Source organism: Chamaea fasciata, unplaced genomic scaffold (assembly GCF_029207755.1).
Source record: "Chamaea fasciata isolate MVZ Bird 193981 ecotype frontalis unplaced genomic scaffold, bChaFas1.0.hap1 SCAF_3, whole genome shotgun sequence".
Classification (NCBI taxonomy): domain Eukaryota; kingdom Metazoa; phylum Chordata; class Aves; order Passeriformes; family Sylviidae; genus Chamaea; species Chamaea fasciata.
The window spans coordinates 65830376-65856296 of record NW_027094088.1 but is presented as its reverse complement, the minus strand read 5'-3'; the positions used below and the strand labels follow the sequence as shown (position 1 = coordinate 65856296).

Sequence of the window (25921 nt, the reverse complement as noted above, 5' to 3'; positions counted from 1 at the left end):
AGTATGTCTGAAGAAATTATTTGTGTTTTATTGAGTCCTGGGTCAGAAAAGAAAATTGCATTTTTTTCTCTAACCTGATTTCTGACTGATGAGCTACTGAAAACTAAATTTTCAGTTGTCCTTGGGGAGATTTTTTTTTTTTTTTTGTAGTTAGGCATCTAAGGAAGACTTGCAAATGTACCTTACATAGAAAGACTATAGAAAGACAGAAGAATCTCCAGAGAATCTCTATTCATCCCATTTAGACATGGGTCTAAAGTAGACATTATAAAATATCAGTGTTCACATCTTTCTATTGATTATACAAAGAAGTGGGAAATTACAAAGTTTTTAGATGGCTTGGATGAGTTGAATCCCATCTCAGCTGGGGAGCACTGTACTTAGTACTTCCATCCCCTGCTCCATTTTTTTTTTCTTTGCATGGTGGTGTTCTCCCTGTCAGTGCTTCTCTCCTTTTTTTTTTTTTTTTTAATTTTTTTTTTCCAAACTTCTTGTATTTATTCCTATTTTAGGGGTGAAATCACAAAAGTAAAATTATAAATAAAACTAGTATCAAGACTGCTTCAAGAGAAGCTCTTTTAGCCCAGAGGCTTCCCTTTCAGCACAATGCATTGGCATTTCCTCTGCAACAGTCACTATATTCAGCACCTTCACAGTCTTTTTCTAACCTTATTTTTTTCCAGTTTATCAAGTAATCTCCATTGTGACACCTTACCAAATGTTCTGCTGAAGTTCAGATAAAATCTAATCTCTTTGTGCTGTTCTTTTGTCTGGAAAATCAGGTATCCTATCAAAGGAAAAAATCAGGCTGGTCTGACATGACCTACCTTTTCTAAAGCCATGTTACATTTTATTCTATTGTCCATTTAGCTTCAAGCCTTTAATTATTCTTCCCTTCGAATTTCATCATATGATTAACATAGAGCCTGAGGTGTGAAAGGATAAAAAATTTTTATTTATTTTTTATTCTCCAGTGTTGGCACAAATCCTGCTATGACTCGAGCATACTTTGTAGTTCCGCCTAAGTAACATCTTCATTAAAAATCTTTCTGTTAAGTCTGGTATTTATTATATGGCTATTTTTCAGAATTCTGAGATAAAAGGGGGCTGTGAGTAGACTCAAGTGCATTAAACTGTTTAAACTTTGCTTGTTCCTTGACTGTGATTATGGACATACACTTGCCTCACACGTAGACTTCACTGAAGTGAATTAAATTTCCATTTAATTTGGGAATCCCATTCATTTCTTCTGTGGTATTTCAACTACTTTGCTAGAGCTGCTTTTATTTCCTGGTAGGTGTAAAAGTTGTTCGTATTTTCGTGAACTTTTTTTTCTTCAATAAGCAATTAATTTTGCCATTTTGAGTTATTTCTTTGTATCCAGTCATTTTAGACTTTCTGCTTTTCAAATATTGTTATCTGTTCATTTGGATCTGGAGACATGATATAAGGGAATTTCCTTTTCATTTAGATGCAAGTTCCACTAAATACCTGAATATTTGATATAAAGAAATTCGGGTGTCCTTCATCAGTGGTTTTTGGGCGTTTTTGTTTGTTTGTTTGTTTGTTTGTTTGTTTGGGTTTTGGGGGTTTTTTGTTTTGGTTTGTTTTGGTTTGTTTGTTTTGGTTTTTTGTGGGTTTTGGGGTTTTTCTGTTTTGGGGGGGGGGTTTTGGGGGTTTTTTTGTGGGTTTTTTTTTTTTCTGGGAGGGCTAATAATCTCAAGGGAGCTTTTGAAAAGTTGTTTCAAAGTATGTCCTCTCTGCCAAGTAGTTTATTTTCCTGGTAAAATAAATAGTTACACACTTTTAATAGTAAAGAACAGCTTATATTACTTGCACACTTTTAAGTGAGCTTCTGGTTAGTCAAAGCTTGTTTCCAGTGACTGTATCATTTCTTAAGTGGGAAGAAAAAGGCCTTCATCTTAGTGACCGGACAACTTTTACAAAAAACTTTGACTAATATGTGAAATTACTGTTTCAGGTCATTAGAAAGTAATAGACTAAAAGACATTTTGCAAAGGAAATGTAAAATAATACTGCAGTGGCATCACATTGCTCAGTAACAGTCACAGAATTATTGTGCTCTAGGTTTTCCAGATGGATGTGGAAAGGAAAAAAAAGCAAGTGCCTGTAAAAACATGCCCCACAGTAGTGCATGTTCTTCTCCCATTACATAGGGCCTTTGGCTGTCTACATTTAGAAGTGTTTTGAAATGCCATCATGTTGATCCAATTGCTTTACTGGGAAGGAGAAATGCAATTGATTAATGCCATTTTGGACAGAAGCTCCTTCATTTGTTTTTCGTAACTGACTGGACCATGATCCAAGCAACCTAATTCAACAAATAAGGGAATACAGTACAGTTACAAAGACCATCACATCTGAATATTTTCTTATGAAATTAAAATACTTCACCATCTATGACTGTTGGCTACATATTTTTACTTCTGTATCAACTGAAGAGAAAGATAATTATTTACCTAGTTTGTTCAAATGTTTAGTCAATGAGGTTTTGGAAAGTTACTAATGAAGTAGAGAGAGACCAATATTCTCTTTTACAAATGTTAAAGGAGGCTGTTATGTGCCCCATTGGGAATATGCTGCACCATTTGGTGTCCGCAAAAGGTTTTGAATGCCCATCAGACATCACCAGTTTCTTAATCCAGGTTATGGAATGAAGCAGAAACAGCTATTGTTGATATCCTGATGTTTACGACTGGGACCAGCCAGTTACTCTGAGGTTTTTTTAAAATTCAGTTTAACCTGATCTTAAAGAGATTTTAATTTTATCTAAAAGATAATTATTTGCAGACCTTGCAGTAAAGGCATAGTGCAAAGTTAAATGAGAAGAGTGAATGCAAGTAAAAAAGAGTAAGCCCACATAATTTTGTTTAGCCTAAAAGTTAGTTTGAGGGTTTCTTTTATCCCTATGCCCTCTGACACTGGCTGTATTCAAGCTAAGACATCTCATTTTCCCCAGATTATGGATGTTTGCAGAAGAGTCAAGATCTGGGGCATGTCCTTTTTATCTGCAGAGTCAATGTTCATCTTTCATGAAAAGAGAGGAGGAAGAGGATAGAAAAGTAAATAATTTATTTTCAGTCTTATGCCTCTCATCCTTCGGTGTTCATCAATCCTATTATTCTAGTCATTGCTGCTTGTCCTGTTTTAGAGATGTTCATGTTTAATTAACCCAGCTGAACAAATCACATCCAGCCAGCCAGACTGGCTTTCATGCAACTGAACACTGGACATTGACAATTAGGCATTTGTAGTCTAGATTCCTTTTCTGAAGCAAAGGAAAGAAACAGGCATTTGTAGCGTGTGACTCACATGGTCTATTTTAGACATCTGTGTACACTCAAGTGGGAAGAGCAACATGCTAGAGACACCCATTTGTCTCCATCAACTATAAAAGAAGCCTTACCATCCTGCACAGATTTAGGGATTGACAACCTTAGGTGGGGTGATTCTCATCCTTAATGACTGTCCTTTTACTATGCTAGGTTTTTACCAAAGCAGTGATTCATGATGAAGTCCTGTCCTCATCTTGCAGAGCTGGGAAATTTCCATGTCCCAGAGAAAAACTTCTCATTCTCCCTCTTTGCTTACCCAGCAATTACTGTGTAGCCATACGTTATGTAGCTGGGACTGTGTGTGTAACTCGGGGGAGAGCTCTTGTTTAGGACCAATCCCTGAAGGGACCCCTCAGTGCTGGTATTAACTGCTTTGGGAGATTCTGGCTCTTTTTCATGGCACTGGGGTAAATACAATGAAAATCTGCCCTGCAAGACCTGGGGCACAGGCAGGAATTCCTAGCACTATTCTTTTCTGTGAGGTCCTACAGTTTCAGGATTTTGTCAGCATTCCACTTGCACCTGCAAATGTTCCCACAGCAAGGGGAAAGAAATTGGGGTAATCCGTATGGAAACTCAAAAGCAAAGCTTTCACAGAAACACTGTTTGCGGTTAGTAGAACATGGTAGATATTCCAAAACTGGTGTCATGGTGGACAGCTGTAGAGGGGAGGGAGCATTTAGACACATCTCCAGTGTCCAAGTATGAACATCTTCAAACACTCTCATTTAAGCTGAACTTCAGTGCGTGTGCTTACATTCAGTGGTGAACTGATGCTGGCCTAAGGCTCATGGGGCCTCAGGCAGAATATCACATTAAAGCACTTGTGTAGGGTGCTGATTAGATTTCTCTCCAAAAATATCATCCAAGTTAACTTTGTCCCAGCAGACTTTCCTTAAAGCTCCCATCGCTTCAGCTTTATAAAGCATCAGGTATTTGATCTGCACTTAGCATAAAACCAGCAGGAAGTCATATTGTCAGCATAAAGAGCTTATTGTAGTGAGCTTTGGGAAATTTGGGGGAAAAAAAAAAGTGATTATTTCCACATCTGGTGTGCTGCAAAATTTTCTTATATTGGGTGATATGCCAGAGGACAGATCTGATATAATTGTCTGTGGACTTTAGATTTTATGCCACTACACTTATGTGAACTTATCTGCTTATTCCAAGGAGAATAAAGAGATAGTGATAATAAACCACCTAGTGAAGGTGTTAGGATGACAAAGGTGCTTGTATTGCAACTGCAGTAGTACTCTCCTCCTCTCAAGAAGGCTAAGTAAAGTTTTCTGGTGCCTGGCAGGAATAACACAAAGGGAATATTCTCATTGTAATTAAAGAGGTAAAGAAAAAAATCATTTTAATAAAACAAGAGTGTTAGTGCTTGATTTATTCATTTTTAGTTCTATTTTTCTTAGAAAAAGAATCAAGAAAAAGTAGACATTCTGAGTCTTTAGTACTCTTTTGTGATTCAAACAATATTCCAATTTCTTGCTGGTGTAGATTTCATTAATTTAAAAATCTAGTAATATTCTCAAAATCCTAGCTGTTTATCTGTGTTACAAAGCACACTAAAGCTTTGGTTTTGAAAGCTAAAATAGAGCAAGCTGATAATGGAATTTATATTTGTGCTTCCAAATGACTTAAATGAAGTCTTGAGGGTAACCACAATCCCTGGCAAGAATTTGCTTTCTTGTTAAAGCTGACCTGGACAGGACTTGCTTTCAAGCCACATTAAAATTGTCTAGAGAAAAGAATCTCTATGGGAGAAAACACACATTCTTCTTGTCTCCCTGCCTCTGGCTAGCCTAGCATAGCACTGCATCTTAGTCATTAGGAAGAGGGAGAAGGAAACCAGTACTTCCCAGTTCTGGAAAAGAAAACCACCAAAGAAAAAATGCACTTACTAGATTCCACAAACCAATAATGAAACGTTTGTTTGATCACCAGCAACTTACTCCTGACCTCATGAACTGGAAAATATTTTCTTTTGTCCTTGGGTAAGTTTTGTCAGTGGATTGTTTCAGGGTTTCTTGGGATGCATGGAAAGGAGTAACTTAAAAAGAGACTTGCTTGAATTTTAAAACTTTTATTTATTCAGTACACTTCAGTTTGCTAATTATTTAGCCCAAACAGAAGCAATTAGCTGCCAGTAAAAAATTAGCAATAAGCTTTCTGTGATGTTCCCTCTGCAGAGTTAGCACCTGTATTAAATTCTTGTTCTGAATCACCCACTGGCAACTGCCTCAGTCTCTGCATTAATAAAGTAGGAAAACTAGTAAAGGAAAGTTAATTGATATACACAACTCCCCTCCTAAAAAAAAAAAAAATACATTATTTGCATACATGTTTTCTATCAGATTGATATTTTAAGGCACATTTATTTTTGCATTTACCTGGCTTGAAGTTGATAAAACTGCTTTATAAGTCAAAAGGTGAGATTTCCTAGGTCAAAACTTGCCTGCTAAATGTAAGTTTTCTTGCTAAATTTAAAACTGAATTTTTACAGTGATATGTATGAAGTTATTTGAAATAAGATGTATAGTGTTATTATTGTACTACTTTTTAATGAGGATGTGAAAGAAGGAATACTGATCGAATACTTTATCTAACTCTGTGCAGTGCCAGCTACTTTGTAATGGCTATCCAAGTTTAGGAAAAAATCAGGTTTTTTTAAAAAAGAAGTTGAAAAAAATCAAAGCACTTAGGAAAGGACTGAAGATGAAAAGGAACATATGTTTTGTGTGCAGTTTTTAATGGTGGTAACTGATTTTCTGACAAAACTTTTAAAATAGTTATACATGATCCTGTGCTATTTTTGGAGAATTATAAGAATCAAATAAATCTGTCAGGAAGCCAGATAACTACTTGAACACAGAATTATCACTCTGTTAACTTACATCAATCTTAGAAGGTGATTTGAACTGTCTTGCTGGTAGATTTGAAAACAGTGTGAAATATATCCAGTCACTGGCCTTATGGCATGCGTCCACCCTCCAGCATGAAAGGCAGTATGTGGCACTAATGTGTATTTCAAAGGCAAACTAACTTCCAAATGACTGAAGGATGCCAGCTGCCTGCATGGATAGAGACAGAAAGCAAAATGCAAGGGGAGAACACTGGTGAAATCCTTGAAGTCTCCTGTGCCTTTGCACCACGTGTTTGCCTTATAGAGCTCTGAGCAAAACCAAACAGGAAAGATCATAGATCTCTTGCACTGCCTAATATTTTGTGGTCTCGGGGAGCTTGAGAGTTGTACTATGAGACCTTTGTGGTATGTGAAAGGGCTGGAAGGGATTGTTTCAAGTCGGGAGGCAGTGTCAGCACTGCTGGATCTCAGTAGCCTGCTGAGGTGCCAGACAGCCTCTTCCTTGGAGCTTAAAAAGGACAAGTGAAGTGATCCAACAGCTAGTAAGTTTATCCATTAAGGTCAGGTGAAGTACAAACTCCCTAATTACAGTGCTTACCAGACGAAGGGGAAAACACTCTGTGGAGTTTGTGAAATCAGACTTATATTTTCTTCTTTCAAATATACTCTCCAATCTTTCAAAGGTCACTGTGATAGTTTTCCTTTTTTCATCCTGTACTTTGGAAGCAGGAAAATACTTTTTGTCTGGGCATTAAAAATCCTCCTAATGCTGCCCAAAGGTGGCCAGGGGCAGTAAGGAATTCTCTGATACTTTTTTGTTTGACAGACTTTTAACTTACTGAAATATGGCTGGAGGGTATATCGGGACATACTGTCATTTAGGCATTCTTTTTTGCTTGTTCCTTGCACCCAGGTCTTTGTTTCTTATAGTAATTGTGGTGACCAAATCCTTGGGATGCCTTTCTCCTATGGGATATGGAGTGAAAGAAGTATATGCTGGTTTGCTACAACAGTACCAATCAGACCAGCTCCAAAAATACCTGATGTGAATTCTGTTTTCTGCCTGCTGTTGCTGCTCCCTGGCCAGAAACCCTATGCACTCAAGAGGCTGCTCTTTTTCCCCTTCACCCTCCACTTCCCTGGCTTAGTCCTATGACTTCTTCCTCTCCTCCTCCTCCCTCTTTTCTGACACTCATTGTTCTTAGATTGAAAGCAGACACCAAAACTTTTCCTGGGTTTGAAACAACCCTCCCTGTGCATTGTGTATACAGAATGATTTGCTAGAGGTTCAGATCAGGCACCATTCACTGGAGAGGTTAGGAAGGACTAAGACATGTGCGTGCTGAAACATTCTTTATGAGGAGAAATTGCACTAGTCATAATGTAAAGACTATTCCTGACCTTAGAGGTCCCTCAGGAGCAGGGCACCACCAACAGGGCATCTGCTGTGAAAAAAAAAATCCCTTGGGATCTCACCATGTAGTCTTCTGACCAAACTGGGCCCAGTGTAATGACATAAATGGATTCTTGTCACTGTATTAACAGTGCAGGCATACATTGCCACTTGATCAGTCCTTAAGAGCAGCTGAAAAGTTTCAGTCCCCATTTAAGACTCAGCAGCAAGGTCACTTCTGAGTCAGGTCTAGCTTTTACAGGTGTGAATCATCAGAAAGACAACTGATTGGTGCCTTTTTTTTTCTTTGAGCTCTGCTTAGTTTAGTTCCTAATGAAGGACAAGAGAATGTGGCTTTTCCAAGTAACTCAGTTCATTGCATGGTGGATTTGACTTTGATCATATCTATTGATCCTTTTTTAGTCTTTTAAAGGGGTCTGTCACAACTGAGTCTATGATTTGCGCTGTGAAGGAGGAGTGTGAGCCAATTTAAAAAAATAAAAAAAAAAATCAGTACCAAAAAAATCTTTATTAGGCAAATGCATCAAGGCTGTTAGTTTTTCATCCAGTAGTGAGTAACAGAAGATTTTTCAGCTTTGTGAATAAAAACCTGCAGCTACCCAAATGATGCACATCCTCACTTCTTCTGCTCTTTGGGGCTCCTTGTTACACATTTCATCACAAGTTGAAGGGCTTTGCATTGAAGGGCATGTTCCCAGCCATTCCAGGTGATCTGACTAAATTCTTTTGTGTCCATCTAAATGATGAAACACAGAAGCCAGGAGTTTTCAATAAAAGTATTCACACCTCTGTGAAACTTGCTCCCTCTGGTGTTTCAGCAGAGCCAGTTCTTGGTGACTTTTAAATCCAGAGTTATGATTTAATTACATTATTGTAATGAGGGCATCTGTAATCTGTAAAATTATTATAAAAACCTTATGTATCTTACTTTTAAAAAAATAATAAAGATTTTGTTCATAGAAACACTCAAGTGTGATTGCGGTGAATACAAAGAGCCACACACATACCTTCCCATCGTGGTCTGAATGCCATCTTCCCTGTATATAATCCTTTCATTTTACCATAGAATTTCATTGAATTCACAAGTGTTATGGATTTAAAGAAAAAATAACTTGTCTGATTTTGGAAGCTTTATGTAGAAAGCACTTTTTTAATATATATATATAATGTAAAGGTATTTGTAACTGTCAAGCTAGAAGAAAAACTGTTATGTAAGAGTGCCAATCATGGTTTAATGATTTAAATCATTCCCAGTTCTGCTGTATTAGAATTTGGACATGTTTTTACAACTCAGATTAGATGGACTGGAAAAAATATGAGGCACATATCATGTAGGCAAAATCTGTACATAGCAATTGAAGTGTTTCTTGCATGCCTAAGATTGTAAGTCAGTCAGACAAGCTTCTTACTGCACTGTGGGGAAATGCTGCCACCTGTTTGCTTTAGCTCTCTGCACTAATAAGCCAGAATACTTCTCCCAGTCTAGGACTCCTGCAGTCTTCTTTATATCTATTTTGTTTGGCTCAAGCAAAGAATATTTTAAACAAGCTGGAAAGGAAGAGTTTAAGCTTCCCAGGTGAGCATTGTGAAAGGTGTTTTTAGATTGGCATGTTACGTGGAGCATGTTGCTGAGCTTGAAAATGGCATAAAAAGTTACTGCCTGTCAGGTGAGATGGAGTGACTGATTGTATATGTGTACATGAAACTGTCCCCACAGTGAAATAAAACACTTGTGTAAATGAGGTAGTAAAGAAAGCAGGTACAGGTTCTCGTCTGCCAGATGCTTAGATTTGCTTATTTGATCTCTTGTAATCATCTGCAACAGAAATTAAAATGAGAGCAAGAGTAGGAGCAAAGTCTGCTTGTGTCTTTTGAGTGAATAAAATAGTATTAGTTGATGCTCAATCTCTTGTATTGAGGAGAGTAAGATCCTTGTAAATCCTTATGCCACTGAAGTCAGTGTGTCTATGAAATCAGTTTTGTCATGGGACTATGGACAAATCCTTAGGAGGTGTACTTCTATCAAACTATAAAATATCTTACTATGTTACCTATGGTCAAATACCAGCCAAGAAGGACTTTTATTACCACAGTGTTTCTGGTGAGCAAATCAAGAGCATGAGGTTTAATAAAAATTCCAAGAAAATTCTTATTATAAACTCTATTTTTCTTTTCATAACAGCATGTGATGCTGTATTCATACTTTGTAATAATGCATTTCTGTAGAAAAATGATTCTACGTGTGGAAAAAGCCATAAGTAATTCAAATGCCTTACAATTAAAAAGGAGCACATAAGACTTTATAGTCCTTTGTCTAAAGATTCTTGAAGTCTTTCTGTATAATTTAAAGTTTCTTTAAGTATAGTTACTATTTTATTCTATCCACTAGCCTATAAACTTAAAACTATAATGGTAATAATGGTATTTTCCATATAAGTGTATTTATCTTTCTCTACAAGTACATCTTGCATGTGTGTAATACGTGCAAATTGGATTTTGCTTTATAGCAATTTTTAGCAATGAATACAGATATGAGAAAATTCTTGAGAGAATATATCTCTCAGGCATATATCTGCTATGCTGTTGTCAAGACAGAGTTATGTCTTTGATACTCAAATGGTTTCTAATGCCTGAAAATTTGCACTTAAAAAGGAAAAAGAAAATACTACTTGTCTTTCTTTTTGCTTATCTTGAGTCCTTATACAGTAGAGAAATTCCTTCTAAAAAGCAGCTGTGATGTAGCCACTATTGCTGATTTAATTTAACATTGGTCCTGATAGGAGTGTTTTAATGAATAAAACGTTCTTTGTGTCCTATATCACTATAAACTGTCTAAAACCAGCATTCATTCTAGAGACATTTCCATATTAACACAAGAATCTGACATTAGTGTTCAGGTATCAGTTCAAAAAATAAATGAATGAGGATGTTTTCTCATTTTTGCAGAATGTAAGGTGCTGAATGCAAACATGGTGTGCATGTGCCATTGTCTTTGGCAGGAATAGTAATTTAAAGACTAAAGGAGAAGTGGGTCTCCTTATATGTCTGTTTTCTTGAAACTTAATAAGCAGTCCCACAATCTGGAAAACAAAAGAGCTGTTTGTGTGTCATCTGGTTTCTTCATAAATATTCAGGGAAGACTTTTGTTGCTCTGTGGAAACTGCTTCTACAAACATTTTAAATATACAAATATGAATTGTTCATGCGGTCTTTGCTTTCAGAAATACTCCATCCTGTTTGACTAAGCCTCATGTAAGTGGAATTTGAGTGGCAGGGCTTCCTTCCTTGCCGCCTAGCAAGGGTTTGAGTGGTAACCAGGCACTTGCTTTCTGCTTAGTCCCATCAAACTGTTTAATTGAGGTTGTAGTGAGAGAGCAAGAAAATTGGTGCAGGGCTGTTGGTGGTGGAGGTGCATGGAAACCCTCCTGCTCCACAGCCTACCCCCCCAGGAGAGCAGTGTGCCCAGGAGTGCCCACTGCTGTAACGAGCAGGGTGGGTTCCCAGCCACCCACGGCCAGGTCTGCCAGCCACTGCAAGAAACCTGAAACACTGAGTCCTGTAAAGCTTGCATTAGCAGAAACAGCAGCAGCATTTTAGGATACACTCTGTAAATACACTATTAAATGTAAGAGATACCCTATTGTCACTTAAATATTTTGAGGGAGATTTGGAACTACGTGATCTTTAAGGTCCCTTCCAACCTAAACCATTCTATGATTCTATTATTTTATAACAGATATATGAATTGCCTTTGATTTCCAGAATTTCCTGCTAGTAGCTGCAGAGATCCGTACAAAAATGACCTCAGAAAGCCAAAAGTTCTCATCTGTTTGATGTGTTGTTAGGATAATGTTAAAACAGGTGAAGAATCAAACCAGGAGAGGTAAGAATACAGAATCACAAACAGAACACCCAGAAAAAAAAAATCATAATTTTTAAATAGTTATATAAGTTATATTAGTTATATTAGTTATAAATTTGTTTGGACTCTGAAATCCAAAATTCTTGCTGACAACTTGACCAGTGTTGAACTTTCCAGTGCTTTAGGTATAATTTTCACTAATTTCTTCTTTTCCGTTCTGAACACACAGGCTTTGCAGAAAATAATTTCATTTAGTTGTGCCATTTTTAAAGCATTCTTAATGGAGGCTGTACATCTTGTTAAATTTCTGGAAAGCAGCTTTTTTTCTTTGTTGTCAAGCTGATCACTTGGCCATAAAATAATGGAGTCTTTGTGCTCATGAAAATAGCTTTAGGGAATGCTCCTCTCTCAACCTTGCTATGGCAAATGACCTGGTTCAAATGGGGAAGGGATGGTCTGCAATGAAAGTAACACGAAGTTGGCAGTGGGTATCTCTTTTGGTTGGATAAGACTCAGACTTCTTGTTCAGGTTAGCAAAACCTGTGATTAACAGAGCTGTGCTGCTGCTCTTTGCTGAATTCATTCCTCTTACTAGCTACTAGTAAATTTTTCTGATGTGACCATAAGTGTCATTATCCATATCACATTGATAAAGGTGAGCACTAGCATCACTCATTAAAGCAATGGATGGAGGTGGGGGTGTATATTCATTGGTAATAGCTAATCACAGTACTTTAAGGAACTGCAGAAAATAACTTGCATTTAGCACACCACTGCCAAAAAGGTGGGTTAGGTGTTCCTAGCAGGTGGCTTTCTAACCTCTTTTTAAAGACCTGCACTGACAAAGATCATACAACCTCCTTGGCAGCTTTTCCAGTGCATCAGTACCACACAAATCAGAAACCTTATCATTTCTAATCTAGGTTTACAGAAGTGTATGATTATTACTTCTTGACCCATTTACCTTGGTCTCGGAGGACAGATTTTATTTTTTTTTTTCCCCAAGCATGACCTTTCTACATGTTTGAAGACTGTTATTATTTCCGTCTTGGATTTGTGTTTAAGCTGTCAAATCACCCAGTGTTGTCCATGAAGCATTCCCCCCTACATCCCTCCCTGACCTCTGACGCTTGCTGTTTGAGGACCACTGCCATTTGTGGCTGTGGAACTGCACGTTTCTGTTCTGTTCCGTCTTTTAAAAGTTTTGTCTAGAAATTTAAGAAGGTTTCAATAACCAGAGAAAAAGGGGAAAAAATAACAGCAGGGATCTGTGCTCCCGACAGGCATGGTGTGACGGTTCTTGATGGCCTCGATATGGGTGCTTTGAGGTGAGGACGGCGCAGCCGCCTGCGCGGCGCCGGTCCCGCGGGGCTCCCGCTCCCGGGGCGCCGCTCGCTAGATGGCACCACCGGACCGATGGACCGGGGAGGGAAGGCGCGCCGGGAAGGATGAGCTGCTGCTCGGGGAAGTTGCTCTCGCTCTTTCCAGTGCCGTGTGACTGGACTATTGAGATGGGGAGCAAATACGCACATGTGGAGGCCTTGCTTCCTCCAGCTGTGCCGGCTTCTTAGAGATCAATGAATGCCTTTATACTGCCTTTCACTGCGCAGTCTGAATGTACCCCGACTCCTCGTCTTTTAAGCTCTTTGAGCCTTATCCTGTTGGCCCTTCTTGGTACATCTTCCTGTTAATACTTATTTAATACTCAGTGACTGAAAATATACTTCTGCAGCCAGATTTATGCAGCTCCGTAGGCAAGAACCATGTAAAGCACTTGGTATATGTGTGATTTGAGAGCTGTATTAACAGGATTGCTAGGGTGAGATCCCAGGAAAGAAGAGTAAGGCTTTCGTTTTATGTATTAAAAAGTGACGGTAAGCATAACAGCCGGTGGTACATCACCTACAGTAGGAGTAGTTATGGTTGAACACTACTTGTAAGTTCTAAAAATAATGAGATCACAGAAAGCACATGACTGGTAACTTTGTGTATACACAAGGTAGTCACAAACATGAGAGGTGAATAGCTTGTTGTAGCTAAGGATTAGCTTATGTGCCAGATATATGAGTAGCTGCTTACAAAACAGTATCTTTCAAGCTGTTCCTGTATATACAAATGAAGTAGAAATAGGACAGAAAAGTGAAAAAAAAATCAGACAGAAGAGGGGAGGTAGGAAATATGTGGAGAAAAGAAAACCAAACCAGTATTAAGGTTAGGTTGCATTCTATTAATAATGCACACTTATAAATAGGGAACATATATTAGGATGTCCAATCAAATGGAGGGGAAAACTTTTCCTCCTGTGTTCTCAGAAAAGTAGGGATTTTTATAATCACAGCGTAAGCCCTTTGCATGTGGCACTTGAGTTTTGAGCTAATCACATATTAGCAGTTGAACTACAGGATCAACTGGTCCTTCGTGAGCCTCTTTTGCCTGTGTATCTGTTAGAGAAGTTTACAGCCCGTGTAACATTAACATTCTCAGTATTTTTAGCAACATCCAGCTCTGGTCAGGCAGAAATAGACCTCATTTTCTAAAATAGTAAACTGTTTTCCAGTGATGACAACTCTGTGCTCACCTTGATTTATTTCAAGGGGGTGACCATAAGGTAAGGGTCCATGGTGAGCTAGGAAAAACATGACTGCTTGGATTAATAGCGGCTGCAGTGCTATATAAACACTTAATACACTAAAGGAAACATTTTAGCAGAACACACACAAAACATCACCTCTGCAAATATTTCATGGGTCATTTCCTCTTCTACTTATTTTCTACTCCTGTGGCCTATGAGAAATTTACTGCAAAATTTGAAATGCTTTGGTAGCTAAAGATAGGTCCCCAATGAAAAAGGGTCTGATTGACTAGAAATTTTCCTAAGGAAGTTAAGAGCAGATGTTATTTCTTCTGGCTTAATATTATAAGGCAGGAACCACACTCTCCCTCATTTCTGAGGTGAGGTTCCCATGACAAAGGGTGTCTGTCAGGAACAGCACAGAACCTTTAGCTATATTTAAAGGAAAGCTCTAATGTCTAAATTAGAAGCTATTACTGCTTTGACATGTTAGCTGACATGTAATATATTAGACATATTACACACTCTGACAACATGTTAGCTGAACATGACCTCCTTCTTCCCCCTGTGTAGCAGGGGGTAGAACCAAAGGCCTCTCATGGATAGCCCAGAACCTCAAGGCTATGCCAGGTTTAAGGACTGGCCCTAACCAAAGTCAGCTTCAAGGTGAGGCTGCATCATTTCTTGAAAACATAGCTTGTTAGCAACTATTCCCCAAAATCTTCTCAAGCAAGCTTAAAAAGTACCAGTTCCTGACATCCCCCACCATTTCCTATCTGGAAGAACCCCATTCAGTCTGCTCCTAATCTTTACCCTCCTTGCTTGCTGGCTGTGCCTCATCTCCCACCATATCAGCAGTGGCCTAAATGCAGAACAGTCAAGACTTCTTAGGACTGCAATGCCACAGCCAGACCGTGGCTTGACTTTTGCATGTAGTGTTATTCCTACTTCTTACTGAAGTGTCCATAGACACTGAAAGAGAAATCCAGGCTATTTTCATGTTTTCTGTTCTTACTGGTATCCCCAAATGGCTGATTTAACTGCTCCCAGAGCCAGAGCTAGCCCCACTCTGCAGTCCCTGCCCCATCTCATCCCAAGCTTGCAAATCGCTTCCTTTAGAAAAAGGTAACAAGAGAAGCATATGCATGTGGCAAAGTCTGCAGCCTGACTTCACGGTGACTGCTGACACATGACACTTTTAAGGAAGTTGTCTTAATGTAGGTAGTTTGAATGACCTTCCATAGTTTTTTATACACAAATCTTGGAGACAGAATTTCTTTCTTTTTTCCTTTTTTCTTTTCCTTCTGGTTTTATGTTAATATTTATATCAATATGTATATACATATCAATAGAATGCATATCATATACATAATACATATCATATACATATATATTATACATATCATATATATTATACGTATCAATATGTATTTATGTTTATTCATAGCAATGTTTTCCTAGTGAACTACAAAGCAGGAAGGATTACTTTGGAGGTAGGACAGGATCTGTTGCCATATTTTAGAGGAAATTATTTATTTCTCAAAAGAATTCACTTCCTTGTTTTATATTACCATGCTAGTTTGTAGTGTAACAGACCATATTTATCAAACTGTATGAAACCAATCAATTTCTGATGGCACAACCTGTGGGCTGAGGTGTCTATCCTTTCTGGACAAACATTCAGTTAAATTAGTCTGGTTCTCCAGATTCTCCCTACTGCACTGCGTGAACAATAAAGTGAATAATCTTCATGTGGAAAAATTTGCTTTGTTCCATTGTCAAGAATGTCTTCTGACAAGATTCATGCAACACACTTACGTATGCTTGGAAGTAAAAGACTGAAAGGTGGCATAGTGATTGCTCAAGGCAACACAACACACTTTTTTTCCTCCTGTTAAAGATTTACATTGATCATTTGTTATATAAGTATTGCCATGGTATTAATATTTACAGGAAGACAACCTATCAGTGGGAAATTGCCATAAAAATTCTGGAAATCTCCATCTTCACCTATGCTTTGCTGAAGTTACTGATTCTTATACACATTTTTGTCATACAAACTTGCCATAGAAGTATATTTGAGATTTTTCATCTATGTGCATTGCAACTATTTGGACTCAACACCTGCTTTCCCAACAAACTTTGCATACTTAGAGACCTGCTAAACTGCTGTCAATTCATACACCTTCAAAATACATCCCGTGGTAAAGACATCTTAAAATAACTGCAAAACAATTTAGGATGGAAGGAGGAAATTGTTTTGTTCAGCTAAATGCAGCTAAGTAGGTAGGAAACGGGATCTGTTCAGGATGCTGGTGCAGTCTAATTTGGCAGGAAGTAAAATATTCAAGTACCATTTTATTTATGAAAATGATGATGATTACTTGAGTTCCTTGGCTTGTGTAAAATGGGCTTTTATGCTTGGTGTGGAAATGAAGTACATAATGAAGAAATAAAATACGGTAGATAGATGTCTTACAATGACACAGCTGCTGATAAACTAAAAATCCTCCTCAGCTGTCCTGCTCCACCAAGAAGACATTACAGGTAATCCCTGCTTCTGAGATCTCAAATTAAAATAGCTCTGGGGAAGAGATGAAACTCTTTTTGAAGCTTTGAATGTATCAGCTACTTTGAGGCACTTCTTGCAGTAAGAAAGTTAAAGTTCTCCAAGGTGTTTTTCCTGCAAGCAGCAGCATGATCTACCTCTTGTATTTGCACATGTGCACATGATCACACAGAGATACATATGTATTTATATTAAAGAAAAACAGTATTTTTTCTTAAAACAAAAAATAATCCTTTTTTGTCTCCCAAGACACTGTGCACTGACAACAAATTGTTTTAATTCCAGCCTCTGGGTCTGCAGCTGCAAACTTTCCAAATGGGTACAGATGGACCAAGGGCTGTAAGCTCTTTTTCCTTCCTACGTAACATTCCTATACAGATGCCACATGCACACTTCAAGAACAATCTGATGGGCAGTGGGAAACTGCAAGTAACAAATACCACAAGAATGGAGTAGGGAGAAGAACTCAGAAAAACCTATGAGAAAAAAAGACATTACAGAAGAGTAACCAGAAGAGATTTGTGAAATTTACAAATTTAAGAAATGGCAGAGTTTTTCTAAAGAATTTCTCTTTAGTCTTTCTAAAGAATTGAGTCAATTGCAGAAAGAAGTTCAAAATATTTGATAACTATCACTCTTCATTTTTGCTCTTTTGACATTTGCCTCTTCCTAACCTCCTATCTTCCAGCACTGTCATCCTTTTATTCTGTTTTTAAAAGTTTTTATCTCCTGGGGGAAGAAGAGGATGATTTATCTCTTCCTGCTGCTCTCTGTTCCCGATATCTGCCTCATCCCAGGCCCCCAGAATGTAACTATATTTTGTCCAGTAATTCCTGCGTCACCCTTAATTATCTTTTCTTATCTTGCTTTATGTTAACATTTCCTTCCCTCTGTCTCTCATTTTGCTTCTGCTGCTCCTACCAGAACACACACTTCAGCTTAAATGAAGGGCTGTAAAAGACAACTTGCCTGATGTAATTTTAACCATCACCCCCTTTCTCCTCTACTTGCTCTCATTAGGTGAAATTCAATTTCTTTTGCAGAATCCTCTGTGATGAAGTTATTTTTCTTGTGTTTCTGTTGCTCATGATAGAGTAGAGTAGTTTATAGAGTAGTTTATAGAGTAGTTTATGTAGACAGAAGAAGACAGCAACAATGGTCAAAGAAGTGTCTCTGTTCACTCTAAAAATCTGAAGTGCTATAAGGCTACAGTGGATAAGAATGTACAATGAATGTAGTTGTCTGTATCATTGCTGATTGTAACATTTATTGCAGCTCCACTCTGTTAATCAAATTAATAACTTTTACCTGCAAGCCAGCATTAAGACAAAAATTAGGGAAGAATTGTGAGTTCTTTCTCATGGCAGAGGTGCAGAGAATTTGGCTATAGGTATAAATAGCTAAGCTATCATATTGCCTTTGAATTTAAAAAAGAGGAAGGTCACATTCCCAAATACTACTTTCATTGTAAGAGATTGTTAGTTGTTAAAGCCACTAAATACAAGCTGCAAATTGGCAGTGTAAAGTTTATTTTTCTTGGCTGAATTGTAGGAATTTTTTTTATGCCTCATACTTCTCTGCTTAGCTAAATTGTATAAATCGTAGATAAATTATTTTTAATTTAATCAAGTAGGTACTCCTTAGAAGCAGTGACAATACTAAGAAATACACTGTTCCTGTGTTTTAGTTATGGACTAAAACCTTGCCAGAAAGGTTCTTCTTGAACATTTGCCCACTTACAATCCAAACAGCAGTTAAAGGATGAAAACTGCAATGTCCTGGCAGTGCAGATTTACAGACATTGAGTCCAAAGGAGCCCAGAGCCAGTGGGTGTGAAGTGACCCTGCCAGGGAGAAGCGGAGCACAAGAGAAATCCATAATTATTTTTTCCACAAATACGGGTATTATATTAGAATATCAAACTGCAAACTTCAATAAAATAATTTTGTGACTGCAGTAGAGGAGGGTCCGTTGTCTTAAAGACTGGATTATTATCTGTGTTGGAAGACATGACAAGCACTGTACAGCCCTTCTCTGAGTATCGTGTGGGTGTTCTGCATTTCCAGTATTTCCAGCTACATAATTCCCATCACACTTGTTACCACAACTCTATTACACACAGTTAAACTGCAAGTCAAGAAAACGTCAGATAAATGTCAGATTAAACGTCAGATTAAATTCAGATGAAAAGGTCAGATAAAGAAAAAACAAACTGGACACTAAAGGAGCCTCTGATAATATAGATAGAGGAAATGACATTGCTTTGAAAATACACCAGGATGTTGATCTGATAAGAGGCTCTGGCATGACCTTAATATGTGGTGGTTCTAGACAATTCATTTCAATTAATTCTATTTCTATCTTCAGCTTAAAAAGTATATATTTGTTTCTGAAAGGATACTTGGTGGCCTGCAAAAGCAATAATTATTTTCAAAAGTGTATTTGGAAGATTATTATAAATCCCTACAGAGGCTAGTTGCTAATTTGCTATTCCAGTCATTCAGAGATTTGAGATAAACTTCAGGTTGTTTAGTAACAAGAATGAACATCAAAAAAAATTGCATTTGTTCCATGGTAAAATATAAATAATACATTCCAATGTTGTGTATAAAATGCTTAGATATTCACTTACCTGCTCCACATCATTGGATTAAGTTTTCTCATAAAATCACAGGGGGTAAATATGTTGATTGTTATGTTGATTGTAAATCTCCTTGTTTCAATTTTCTTTTATTAAATACTTCTTCATATTTTGTGTAAGTGTTTGCACTGCCAAAGAGACAGAGGTTACTAATGAAGGCTTTGGCATGCTTGAAGGTAACTAAAAACAACAGAGAATTTGAGGTGAAAGTTGGGACAGTAGTTTTCTTATATGTTTCACTTTCACTGATTTATGACTATGTATTAATATATGTCGATGTCCATATAGCTGTGTGTTAAGTGATATTCATATAACAGAAAAAATTAGATATTTTATTTTAGATAGCATGCAGAGAACAAATTATCAATTGGGTCTGGCAGTGACTGCAAGCCCCCCCACTTTGGTATACTGAATTTGTGGACCAACAAAACTTTCCTAAAGTTTGCTTGTATTTCCATTTTTAAGAGTATTTTCCAATTTGGATGGCCCATAAGCATTATGAGGGAGGTTTTACAGGCTAGAGAAATTTCTTATTTCTCCAGAACAGTGTTATTCTGATTAATTACTTCTTTGTTTTTCAAGAATGGAGCTGTATGACAGTTATTATGGCATAATCACTTATTTCTGGTAACTCATTTTTGTTTTCCTCTGTTGACTCCGATAAATTGATTTCTTTTCTGATTTCTCACTTGTGCTTTGCTTAATAGAGTTTTCTTCTTATTTTTATTGTTTGCTTTAGAAAAACATAGTGAAACAAATGCCATAGTGGAGTGAAACAAATGCCATAGTGGGAAAAAAAGGCTTCATTTGTCATTAGAAAATCATTCAATTTGATTTTGAAGGCTTGACACGATGCTATTTCTCCATCACGTGTTAAAGCTTCCACAATTCTTACTGCCAACAAGGTGCCTGTAGCTCTGCTATATTCCTCCTAATTGGGTCCTGCTCTGGATTAATGAGCAAGTTTTTTGGCTTTTATTTTATTTGGCTTTCAATCAAATCTTGCAAGCTTTGGTGGTTAAACTCATTTACAGGTATGAGTTTGTATTCCACCAAACTGTCTTCACCAGATGCAATAGTATGTTAGGAATTAAGTCAAACTCTGCTTTCCTGTGCCATGTTGGCCTAATTACAGTAGAGTATGCTTTAATGAGGGTTCTTCTGAGCTGCCTCTGCCTGATATGGCAAACAGCCCAGAGGCGAATTTCAGATCCCAGTGTCAAGATCTGATTCATTACTTGTCTGCAATTAACAGCTTCTGTAGAGCTAGAAAAAGACTCTCTTTCAGCTCATGTATTGAACCCAGAATTGTTGACCTTTTCCAGTGCAGATATAGCTCAAAGGCCAAACATAACAGATTTGTCACGTAGAAGATACTGCACGGATTATGAAGAAATAAGACAGTTTTGATTACAGTAACTCAAAGGCTTTAAATTGCACATCAAATAATGGTCACAGATAGTGGAAAGCATTTCAAAGGATAGAAAAACAAAGAAAGTCCAGGAGTAAAACAGATCTCTTTGTCTGAGTGATAAGAGTGATAAGAGTGATAGGTCACTGGTTATATAAATGAACTTTGCCATCTTTATTTTACATGTTTGAACCTATGAGAGCTAATGGCAAGCCTGCTTTGTGTGTGTGTCCCCCGTCCTTCTCATCTAATGTTATGCACTTTACAAAACACCAAAAAAGAAAAATTGTCGTAGTGTAACATATGAAATATTATTGCTAGTTATAATATGGAGGATAAAAATGCAGTTTCTGCTCCTAGAAACCCTATTGCTCATCCCAAACAATATTCATGCCTCAGGAAAGAAGGAGGGAAAACACAACAGGAAACCTTTCATAAATCTGCTTTGTTTAATCAAAAATATCATTGTTCTTGGCTAGCTCTCAAGGCAAATGTCATGGCATCCCATAATGCTGGCTGCAGGAACAGGCTCATATTCCCCTGGTAGACACTGTTGCACAGCCTGACCTTAATACAGCAAAGAACTGGAAGAGTGGCCTGGTTGTGACTTGGGAGATTTTGTTTGAGAGACTCTCCTCAGATATACCAGTCCACTTTTTTGGAAGAAATCTGTCAAGTCGTAGTACAGAATAATACATTCTTCTTCCTGTCTAGGGATAACAGCCAATTTGAAACTTCTTTTGGAGACTTTGTTCCCTGCCATCTGTATATGTTTGAATGTGTACTGTATGGAGTGGTGTTATGTTTAGCAGCCAGCATCTTTCAGTCTTTCTTTGATACTACTGTTTCAAACAGGAATGTTCTCTTCCATTAAATAGCTAAAGTTCAAGTGGTTTAAATCATATTTTTTTCAAACTGGAGAACAGCATTACTCACATACCAAAAGGCTAAGTAATGTCTGGGATTTATTAAATCATTCAGCAAAGTTGACCACAGACAGTTGCATATAGAACAAGTGCTGGAAGAAAAATAATCTATGATGATGTTCATTATACTATAACACAGACTGAGAGCCAAATACTTGGTATCATTTCTGTCTCTACAATTATTGTATTTCCTTTTAAACCTTTAACTAACTTGACAGTTTTGGTTATAGAGGGTTTGAGCACAGAGGAAATATGTAGGGAAATATGTTAATTTGACATCTTGTTAAAGCAGCTATGGGCTATAACAGGATGAATATTTATTGGTGACTTTAATGAATAGGTAACTTTTACTGCTAAGTTACTGCTGTTGCACACTTCTAAAAATCTTACATTCCAAGTGTATATGCAAAATTCTATTGCTGTTTTATTTGGCAAAAAGAACATTATTGAAGCTCAGATTGGAACAGGGTAGGGGTTTTTTTTGCATCTGTTCTTAGTATTCCAAATACTCACGAGTCTTTGCCAGTTTATCAACCTCTCATAGATAAACTACTACTTGAGAAAAATGCAAAAATAATAAAGTGGGTGTTACTGATCAGTCAATGCGGATGTAAAGTAAGTGAACAGGTGTCCTTTGGAATTTTAGGCCCTTACTACTTTCTAAACATTTAGATCCTTTTAAAATCACAAACTGAGTATCCAAAAATGGAGCAAAGGCAAAAAGAAATTATTATTTCCTGCATAAAACTGTAATCTGAAATTTCTTTGCTATTAACTATTACGAGCCAAAGAATATCAAACAAAATAATTATGAAAATACCACAATAAAAGAGAAAAGTCATGCAAACCTATTTATGCCACAGTGAATCCTCTTGGTTTGATTGGGGGTTTTGGTTTATATTATGTTACGGCCCAGAGAAAATTTTAAACTTTGCTTTGCCTTATTTTAATTGTGTTGTTTGCACATAAAAGGATATTTGTCGTGTGGATTAAGTGGTTTGTGAGCAGGATTGGATAACATAATTACGGTTTTATTTTTTTTAGAAGACTGTGGGATGTATTTCCCAGAAGTGAAAAGTGATCCAGACAAATATTTACGAAGATGTCCCGAGTCTGTAAAAAAGTGGCTGAAACAACTGAAGAATGCTGGGAAGATTCTGCTGTTAATTACCAGTTCTCACAGTGACTACTGCAGGCTTCTGTGTGAGCATGTTCTTGGGTAAGTGCAAAGTCCATTTCAAATTATATCTGCTGAACAGCAACTGGAGATAAGCCTGAGTTATTGGGAAGCTAATTCGAGTTTTGTTGATGTATAGTGAATCATTTGGTTCCAAGTTTTCTGCTGGGCCCCTCTCTGGTAGAGCATTACAGGGTACTTGAGACAAAGTAGCCTATCTGTGAGCCTGTGAGCTGTATCTGACTCACAGCACATTTAGAACCTGCATACTTTTGGGGGCATTGTGATGGGATTGAAGATGCCAGGGAATTATCTTCCAGGCCAATATCTTATACACCATCCAATTCCTAATTTTATTGTAAACTTTTGCTAGGCTGTCTTATTTGAGCCACTTCCTTTCTTGCTTCTCCAGCAGTGAATGCAGCTAGTAGTACTGTTGCATTTGCTTGCAGCAAATCTGCAGGAAAATCTTACCAATACTTTTTCCCATTAGTGGTTTCCGAAAAATGGCTGTGCATGAGAAATGTGCTTCATCACAGCAGAAAAGATAAAACAGGCAGTTCATTGCACTTGGCAATTGGTTGAGATTTCAGTTGCTGATCACAACAGGTGGTTTTGGCATAATGTTAAGGACATGACTGGTCAAGTCAAATTCAGTGAAATTCAGCAGAACTATCACCTAGAATAAAAGGAAATTAATCAGTGATGCAAATAGTGAGGTGGGTGACAGAGTGAGACTATTAATTTATTATTGATCAAAGAAACAAAGTAGTTCAATATGAGCCTACTTTGGCTATCAGGATATGCCAAGGGAACAGCAGAATGAATACAGCAACACAAAGAAAACTGTGGGTAAGGTAAAAGACAGAGCTGCCTTCCAAAACCAGTCCTGCCAGTATTACTTCTTTTTCATACCCTCTAGGCTAAATGCTAAAATGAGGCATCAGCTGTGCCAGTTCTCACTGCTTTGCATGAATGTTATATTTGCTTGTTTGAGGGGCAAATCTGCCTCCTGACAAGAAGCAATTCTCCTTTATGAGCAAGATGCCTGTGAATTAACTCTTCTGTGTAAATCTGTCTAGTTATTTCCTAAATGAAAATTTGGTATGTAAGTAAATTCTTGGCCACATACAATGATTTTGGCTTTCTGTTCCTTGGTGAATAGTGTTCAGCTGTTTAAGGTAGTTGTAGAAATCCTGCTGGAAGACAGTAAGCAAGATATCAGAAACAATCAGTTGCCTTTCAAAACACCAAAAAAGATATCCTGCTGGAAGGACACTGCATCACTCTCTCTTTTCACAAAAATATAGGATGTTCTACAGTATTTGTTGCAATCATATTTTCCAGTGATTCATGCAGTGTGACTTCCAAGTAGCTTTTGGAGAACTGAGTACTCCACTGTCCACTAGACTTTAGTGAAATGGGGTTATTTTCCTGAAAGTCTGAACTTTTTATTGGTTTTGTTTGTTCCGTGCCTCTCATATCAGACAGAAAGACTCTACATACCTGTGCTGCTTTTTGCTGTACTGTATTATAATTTAGGTTCACACCAATTATCTCTGCCCTTAACTTTATTTGACGAGGCTAACTGATTTTTGTTCTTGACAGCAACACTGCAATTTATTTTTGGTATCAAGACTTATGAATTGCACCTACGTAGTCCTTTATTAATTTCTATTCCTACTCCTTTCAGTTAAACAATATGATTCTGAGAAACCCAGAATTGTATAGTATGAAAAAAACCCCCACAGTGATAAATATGAAAAACAGAGATAAATATGAAATTTTAGCCTCTTACTCCTAATATCATTACCTTGCAACTGTTTACTTTTTGCACTTTATAAAGAAGCTCCTTTCTGGCTAAGAAATTATTGTCCACATAAAGCCTGTGCTGGGAAATGCATCCTTGAGTGTATCATTTACCATTTCATGAACAAAATATCCCAGTTGTGTTCATCTGACCAAATTGTCCTTAACTAGAACACATTTTGGTAGGGAAAGGAAGTGTAAGAAAAAACTTCATTTTGAAGTAAAATGAGAACTGTTTCCCAGCCGGAGCACAGACATACTGCTGGGATCAGTATATAAGACATGCAAACCTTAAGAAGCAAGTGCCAGTTAATTCACACAGCAGCATCATGGTGTGACTTTTCAGTTGATTGAACATTTAAGTGGTGGCAGGAGCACACCTAAAGATGAGTCAATCATCACATAGTCACTGGAGCCAAGTGTATCTCACCCCTTCAGGAATGTTAGCCACCTAAAAGTGAGAAACTTTTTGAAGCTGTTCATTTTGTTTCCCTCTGTGGTTAGTGGAGAGAAACCACTGGGCATTATCCTTCGCAATTCATTCTGCATTGTAAAATTATGTCTGAAATAAGAGGGATGAAGAATGTGGATGTTTCTTCATTGCCTCTGTCTGTGGTGTCAACCACTATCTGAATTAAGAGTGCAATTTTTAGGAGGTTAAAGTTACGATACATCTATAAGAAACATCCTGCCCTTTGTGCTAGCTGTTTACTGTAACTACAGGCCACTCTACCAAACACAGGCAGTAACTGGAACAGATTTGCTTTATATATAGTGTTATGTAGTAATGTAATACAAAGTCTCTCACAAAAACAGTAGCTTTGTACATGAGATTGAATATATTGTTTCAAAAAAGGCGGAAGATAACGCATCTCCTCACACAAAGCAGTTTTTCAACAGAGCAATAAAAACTTACCAAATCTTCTGAAAAGTCTGTTTATTCTGTTTAATTTTTTTAAACAAAGCACTTGCCACTTTTTCCACAAATCAGAGAATCATAGAATCATTTAGGTTGGAAAAGACCTTTGAGATCATTGAGTCCAAGCATTAACCAAGCACCTCTGTGTTCACCACTAAGCCGTATCACCAAGTGCCACATCCACGCATTATTTGAATATTTCCAGGGATGGTGACTCCACCACTACGCTGGGCAGACTGTTCCAATGCCTGACCACCCATTCTGTGAAGAAATTTTTTATAAAATCAAATCTAAACCTGGTCTGGTACAACTTGAGGTCATTTCCTCTCATCCTCTCACTTGTTAATTGTTCTTTGTTGTGCTCCTGAAATGTTTGCTTTGTTTTGCAAATTCAAGCTT

General features: G+C 37.5%; 1 protein-coding gene across 2 annotated transcripts in view; it reads left to right on the top strand.

Annotated features, from left to right (window-relative positions):
* Window positions 1-25921, top strand: part of NT5DC1 (5'-nucleotidase domain containing 1) — a 126883-nt gene that overhangs the window by 59326 nt on the left and 41636 nt on the right. For both annotated transcript variants that reach the window (XM_066179367.1, XM_066179366.1), the window contains exon 7: window positions 22662-22836. In XM_066179367.1, coding sequence (XP_066035464.1) covers window positions 22662-22836 — 175 coding nt within the window. The remainder of the gene's footprint in view (window positions 1-22661; window positions 22837-25921) is intronic.